We start from the raw sequence: 7,560 nt of genomic DNA, 5'->3' as shown, positions 1-7,560 counted from the left end.
GGAGAGAAGAAAAGCAGTAGATGAGACAAGGGGCCCATAAAAAAGGGGGGTTTGAGAGACCAGAAAACAACCCAAGCTCACGATCTTGTGAGTGTGAGTTCTACCTGGCCCATCCCCAAGCCCTCGTACATAGTAAGTCACAGATACTGGTGGAATGAATGAATTCTCTTTTTTCTGCCTTTGAGGAAGCAGGCACTTCCCCACCCTTCAAAAAAAAAAAAAAAAAAAAGAAAGTATCTTAAAGAAAAGGCGAAAGAACCAGTTCTACGAATGGAGTTAATTTACTCTCCTAGGATTCACCTATTGGGGAAAAAAAAAAAAAAAAAATAATAATAATAATAAGCAATTTCTCAGGACGCTCACAACAAGCTCTACTAGGAGACCCTTTTTCCACTCCGCGGCGCACGAAAAATTGCCCGGGAGGCTGGAGCATCACCAAGGCCGATTCAAACCCCAAACGTCACATGCCAAACGTGCCATCTTCTGCCTGGAGTCCCGGCGCGTCTGGGAACGAAGAGTGAGGCGCTGGCAGGGGAGGGCAGGCGGGCGGTGGAGAGCCCCTGTAGGAGGGGGCGCAGACCCAGCTGCGCAGCGCGCACTCCCGCCCGGTTTGCAGCCCTCGGCTCAGCCCTTTTGCGCCTCCCTCAGCTCTCTCCTCCGCCCCCCCTTCGCCCTCCCCTTTCCCTCCTTTTCTCCTCCTCCTCCTGCCGCCGCCGCGGCCGCTGCCAGACCTCGCCAGTTCAGACCCACGGGGCTGCCCTCCCCTGCTCTCTCCCCTCGCTGCCCGGGCCCGGAGCGCAGCGCGGCCGCGCAGGTAGGAGCCCCGAAGCGGGGGTCACACCAGCGCGCCCAGTGCCCGCGGGGCCGCGCGCCGAGGAGTAAGTGGGGTGACCTGAGGGGTGCAGTGGACCTGAGAACTGCCCCACACTGTGCAGGATCTCTCAGGCAGAGAGGGAGGTGGAGGTGTGTGGTCTAGGAATGCGATCTGTCAGCATGTGCGAGTACGGGGTGACATCTGTTTGGATGGGCATGTGTGTGCGTGCCGACAATCAGCCGACAGGGCTTTGCCCATAAACAAGGTTTTGAAAGTTTCAGGGGGCCAGAGATTTAAGCCGCACCTGGATTCCACAGGAGCTGGTTAGAAACGGGAGCGCTGAGCAGCTCCCCGGGGACGGCCGCCTGATAACATACAGTTGAGAAAGGGGACCTCGCCTCCCTGGGGGTGCCTGGCCGGCTGCGCTGAAATTGGTACTTCGGGCCGCTGTGTGGTTGCCCAGTTCCGGCCCTAGGCAGCCCCGATCCTGAAGGTAGCATTTCGGGGGCCGAGGGACTGATAAGGCACGAGGGCATGAGACGCTTTGGGCTGCTCCTCTACACAACCTGGGGGTTTTAAACAAAGCTGCGCAAAGAGAACGCTTGGAAATGCCACTTTGAGAGTTTGCGCTGGGGAATGTAAGAAGGAGCTCTGAAGGGCAGGTATTCTATCCTAGGGGAGGAGATTGCTCCCGAGTTTTGTTCTGGTGTTTTGTTTAAAAAAAAAAAAAAAAAGAAGTTTGAAGCCAAAGTAATTCATATTTGTTCACAGGTTTTTCTGCTGAGCTGTGCAAGGAACTTAACTAGCTGGAGGTGAGCTTATAGGGAAAGCCTTAACGTTCAAGGGAATATGAGATTTGCTGCCCCACTTCAACCCTCGGAAAAAAATGAACCGTCTCCTTTGAAATTAATGACACTGTACTCTTTCTCTTTCACTCCCTTTCTCGAGCCTGTTGTGTAGGTGCAGTATAAAATGCACGCTGTATATCTTTTGTATATATTTCAGCGAAGCCGGACAGAGTAAAGTGAAATGTAATTCTGCAGCCGTTTTACAGTCTTTGGTGCCTCGTTTGGCCAAGGGAAGGTTGAGGAGGGGGAGGGGAGATGAGAAAGTAAACTGGAAGTTGGGCATGATGGAGCCTCAGCCTCCTCCGCCTTCCCTATCTTGCTTGTTACTTTACAGTTGAAGTTTTATTTCCCCGGCAGCAGATACCAAGCATCGGTTTGTGCTGTGTTTTCTTTGAGGTTCACGATGGTGAAAGCCCTTTTCCTAATTATGCTGACTCTGGCGTTGGTCAAGTCACAGGACACCGAAGAAACCATCACGTACACGGTAAGGGGTGATGGAATTTGAGATAAGTGCGGTTCATAGGGATTCTGTGGCACAAGGGAGACTTTATCCACTCCTGCCAGTCTATGTGGGCTGTTCGCTGTGGCGGATAATAAACGTTAGCAAGTTTCATGTTTAAGATTCGTTGTAAATTGCCTGTCCTTTCAAAACTTCACTTAGTGTAACGAGGTGGATGGACCTAGAGTCTGTCATACGGAGTGAAGTAAGTCAGAAAGAGAAAAACAAATACCGTATGCTAACACACATATATGGGATCTGAAAAACGGTACTGATGAACCTGGTGGCAGCGCAGGAATAAAGACTCAGACGTAGAGAATGGACTTGGTCGGGGGGGGGGGGGGAGCGGGGGGGGAGCGGGGGGGGGGGCGGGGGGGAGGGGGAGGAGCTGGGGCGAAGTGAGAGAGTAGCATTGACATATATACACTACGAAATGTAAAATGGATGGCTAGTGGGAAGCTGCTGCATAGCACAGGGAGATCAGCTGGATGCTCTGTGACGACCTAGAGGGGTGGGATAGGGAGGGTGGGAGGGAGGTCCAAGAGGGAGGGGATATGGGGATATATGTATACATATAGCTGATTCACTTTGTTGTACAGCAGAAACCAACATTGTGAAGCAATTATACTCCAATAAAGATATTAAAAATACAACAACAAAAGTTCTCTTAGATCACCATTTGAAACAAGGACCAAAATGCAAGGATTTGTGCAAGGCCAAAAAGGGAAACCCCTTTAAAACAAAACCCAAAGTAAGCTACATGTTTCTGACACATTAAACAAATTAATGGGTATAAGTAATTGGAAAACCTGAATTCCTATATACATGCAGATGAAACCAGAACTCAAGGAGTAAGACAAGTCAAATAGGAATGTTAAACATCACAAAAGCCCATCACCTCATTTGTGCATGTGACTTATGTTCTCATGTAAGTGGACTTCCTTGACTTCATAAAGGCTATTATTCATTTATAGTATAACTGATAACTCATATAAATGCCATTCAGATAGACTTTACATGTTACCAGGATGTGATATTTGGTAAAATGGTTTTAAAATGCATTTTATGAAATTTGGTTTTGCATTTTCTAATTAGCATATCTGATATTTCCAAGTAATTTTGATTAATTAGTTAATTGTATGGATATAACCAACATTTAATAAAATATTGAATATATCATCTAACCCCTCCCACTGCCAGGAATGGATATGGTGAGAACAGAGGGCAGTGCTTACCTCACTTCTGGTGAGTTTGTTTGCACCTCTGTTTTGTGTTTTCTAGTCTTTAATCAGTGTTGTGAGGCAAATGACATTTGTCCTGGATCAGAATATGAAAAACATATTTTTCTGCTTGCTCCCAATTTAAAATTAAGTAATCTTACTCAAAAGAATGTGAAAAATTTTTGAAAATAAAACTCTTAAAAGTGAGCTAATGTCAATTACTGATAATAAACATTATCTCACTTTTTTGATATTATCCCTAGAATGTTAGTATTCATCTGGCAAATATTCCTTGTTGTTTAGATCAACTATAAATCAAATGGGGTTTAATACAAATATTTTGTTAACTTAATGGTAAATGTAGTTGCTTCCTCTGCTGAAGATAAATAAAGCAAGATAAATGAATACATATGTTGTTTATCTTCAAATGAAATTGTTTTGTTATTCAGGCTAAACTTACTACCTTCTTAGAGAGCTAAAATTAAATTAGCTACCCACTTTTATATTCATCTAATAAAAGATTTTATTGCTTTTACAATTGCTTATCTTGTACCCCCTTCCCATTGCTAATCACCTAAATCTTACTCATCTTTAGCAGAGAAAGTTCCCTGTGGATTAAACACTAGTTTTAAGACCACTAACTAGGGTTCATCATATTATAACAGGTTTCCCAAATATGACACCCTTTTTGTGCTAAGATTAGAGCTATTCTCTTTTGAATTGTGTATGCCTATTAGTTCATGGCTAAAGGACAAAATGTAGCTATATTTTTAGTAATTCCACTGTGGAGACACTGTCTCCTTTCATCCTCACAGCAAAGTATGAGGTAAGTGACATCCTGTTCCTTCTGCTGATAGTGGAACTGAAGATCAGAGAGGTATCTAACTTGCTAAAGACTACACAGCCAGTAAGTGGTGAAACTAAATTCACTCTAGGCTTGTTTAATAGTAGATCCATATTGAATGTACTGGAACTGAAGACCTAAAACAAACTGCAAGTCTTCTCTATTTAGCATACAGATTTATTCAAGTACACTGTCATTTTGCCTGGCTTGAAAGATACTTTTCAGACGGATGGGTTCATATCCACAAGACAGCCTCATATTCTTTCATGTTAAAGATAGGGTCCATTCAGTTATTCACTCATCAAGTATCTGCCATGTGCATAAGCAATGCTCATCACTATCAAAAGAATTTAAGTTTACTTGCTTACTAAAAAAATTCAGACCTTAACCTTAGGGAATTTACCTTGGGAAAATACTTTTGAAAAGTACAAAGTATTATACAGATTATACATGTTGCTAAAGAAATACAAAAGCAAGGAGGTAATTAATGTTCATACTGGCATATTGAAGGAGGTAGAACTCTGTGTTGGTTCTTGAAGGAAGTGATGACTTTGGATTATTCTAGAAAGGCTGAAGAGGCAACTGAATCGGAAAAAGTGGCATAATCAAAGGCTAGAAGTGAAAACAGCCAAGTCAAGTCCAGGAGGTGACAACAAGCTAGGTAGTGGGGAGAACCTAGAGATGGCAATAGTGGTAGATGAGAGGTCTACAGGCCACTGTGAGCTCTTAGATGGAGGGGCAACGTAACCAAGAGAGCAAAGAAAGATTGTCATGGAGGCTTGTGTGCAGCATGTAGAGATATGGAGACCACCTAAGGAGACTTGCCTACTCATGAGGCCAGGAAGGCTTACACCAACGTGGGAGAGATAGAAGTGGAAACAAAGTCAGCAGAGCTTGAAGGAAAATAATTGGAAAAGTTGATGTTAAAGTTGTAATCCTGGGTGCTAAGAAAGGTGGTAGTGCCTTGGACAGTGTTGGGAAAACTAGAAAGAATTAGTCTGGGAGATAAAGTGAGTTTAGTTTTCACCCTGTTAAGTCTCAGAAATCAGTAAAATACCTAAACTCATCTCTCTGTCTCCATTCAGCTATATAAGTAAATTTACTATTTACTTACTTGGCTCTTACAAAAGAATTTAAGTTTATTTATTTGTTTACTTTTGCTCAATCCTTCCTGAAGCCTCTTCCTCAAATCTGCATCTGATCAGATGTTTTCTTGAGCTTAAAATTTCTTCAGAGGCCTCATCACTTATACCAGCATTTCTCAAGAAGTAGCCCATAGATGACTTGTATCAGAATCACCTGAGATGCCTGTTAGGAATTCAGATTCCAGGCCCCCAACCAAACCTACAGAATCAGAACCTTTGGTTGGGCCCAGGAATCTGCATTTTAACAAGCACCAGAATGATTCTTAAGCATAATGGAGCTTGAGATTCACTGACCTTTAAGGTAGAATTCAGTTTCCGTCTATCCCAAAGAAAGGCTTCCCAGGTTTGGCCCTGCCTACCTCTCTAACCTCGCTCCACCCACCCAGGAATACTTGCAGCTCCTTCCTTCTTTAACAACTTTGCGCCTTTGCTTACGTGGTCCCTCATCCTAGACTCCCCATATCTCCCTGGAAAAAAGTCCTGTAAGGCCCAATTCACTTGTAACTTCGCCCATAAAGCCTTCCCTTCCACCCTGTCATGTCCACCCACAGCCCTGGGTAGGGTCCATCATTCCTTCCACAGGCAGACTTGTGTCACGACACCTGACATCTTGCTCCAACTTATCTACCTGTCTGTCTCCTCTTCAGGCCTGTGAGCTGCTTGAGAACAGGAACAAGGTATTAATCATCTTTACTTTCCCAGGGACTAGGATGGTGCCTGGTGTGAGAAGGTACTTGACAGATGGTTCCTTCAGTGAGTGAACTAGAGAGGACCCGTAGGAACTAAAGCTAGGAGGCAGGCCATGGTGTGAGAAGGAGGCTCAGGACTCGACTGAATAGGAATGATAAGGAAAGCCAGGTCTGGAATGCTCTAAGAGGATTTGGAGAGAGAGAGGAAATTGTCAAGGGCTGAAAAAAAGAACTCAGCTCAATTTTTTTTTTTTTTTTTTGGTAAAATTTACAGTGTGGAAGAAGGGGCAAATAAAGCAAAAAAGCAGTCAGAGAGATTGCAGAATATTAGTATTGGGACAGAGAGAAAGGAATTCCAAGAAGATGGTTATGGGCAACTGGACCCAACGCAAATACAACAAAAGAGTTGAGACAGCTGGTGATTGAGAAGGGATCCCTGAAGCGGTCCAGTGCACAGATGTGTCTTTTTTAAAAAGCTACAGAATGGTAAACTACCCATCTCATCATCTATCTAGGACTCTAGCACAAAGATTGTTGCCATAAGTATGAAGCTTTTAGAGTGACTTCTCAGAGAATGGATACTCAATTAACTGTCTCCTGGCCCCATCTTGATGTTTTCTTCACAGCAATGCACAGATGGATATGAGTGGGATCCTATAAGACAGCAGTGCAAAGGTGAGCCAACTTTCAAAGACTTCCCATCTGAACATAGCTCTCTGTCTCCATCTCATATGTCCATCATGTCCTGCCTGTATTATACCCAAAAGGCATAAGCATATATTTACATGTTGAGTTTCCCCTCTAAGAAGATTCCTGACTTATTTTATTACTGACCACAGATATTGATGAATGTGACATTGTCCCAGACGCTTGCAAAGGTGGAATGAAATGCGTCAACCACTATGGAGGATACCTCTGCCTTCCTAAAACAGCCCAGATTATTGTCAACAATGAACAACCGCAGCAAGAAACACCAGCAGCTGAAGGTGTGGGTGCAGCTACAAATGCAGCTGCGACCTCTAGTACAGGCACTGGGGGTGTAGCAGCCAGTGGCATGGCAGCCAGTGGAGCGGTGCCTGGGGGTGGTTTTGTCGCCAGTGCTGCTGCTGAAGTGCAGACTGGCCGAAATAACTTTGTCATCCGGCGGAACCCAGCTGACCCTCAGCGCATTCCCGCCAACCCTTCTCACCGGATCCAGTGTGCAACAGGCTATGAGCAGAGTGAGCATAACGTGTGCCAAGGTAAGCATGACTTTCTGTGCTAATGAGAAAGTTCTTGCCCAGGTGCACCTGTGGTGAGGATGACAACAGCTCATATTTACTGAGAGCTTCCCACTCGCCAGACTTTGTGCTAAGTGCTTTGCCTGCATTATCATATTCAATCATCACAATAGTCCTAAAAGGTAGTTGCTGCCAGTACCATCATCATTTTGCAAATGAGGAACTGTGTCTCAGAGAGGTCATCAGTGGTTCTCAACCTTAGCTGCACATATTTAGGGTCA

The 7,560-nt window shown here is 44.5% G+C and overlaps 1 protein-coding gene across 4 annotated transcripts in view; it reads left to right on the top strand.

Annotated features, from left to right (window-relative positions):
* Positions 1–596: 596 nt before the first annotated feature.
* EFEMP1 (EGF containing fibulin extracellular matrix protein 1) overlaps positions 597–7,560 on the top strand; it is a 68,337-nt gene continuing 61,373 nt past the window's right edge. Inside the window, exons 1-5 of one of the 4 annotated variants that reach the window (XM_061211396.1) lie at positions 597–814; positions 1,586–1,626; positions 2,059–2,146; positions 6,686–6,734; positions 6,899–7,300. In XM_061211396.1, the coding sequence (XP_061067379.1) occupies positions 2,066–2,146; positions 6,686–6,734; positions 6,899–7,300 (532 nt within the window). In that variant the 5' untranslated portion in view covers positions 597–814; positions 1,586–1,626; positions 2,059–2,065. Of the gene's footprint in view, positions 879–1,127; positions 1,308–1,585; positions 1,627–2,058; positions 2,147–6,685; positions 6,735–6,898; positions 7,301–7,560 lie in introns of those variants that run through there. The other 3 variants (XM_061211397.1, XM_061211399.1, XM_061211398.1) reach the window with 3 other exon arrangements.

Source organism: Eubalaena glacialis, chromosome 14, assembly GCF_028564815.1.
Source record: "Eubalaena glacialis isolate mEubGla1 chromosome 14, mEubGla1.1.hap2.+ XY, whole genome shotgun sequence".
NCBI classification, from domain to species: Eukaryota; Metazoa; Chordata; class Mammalia; order Artiodactyla; family Balaenidae; genus Eubalaena; species Eubalaena glacialis.
This window is presented reverse-complemented; position numbering and strand designations above follow the sequence as displayed.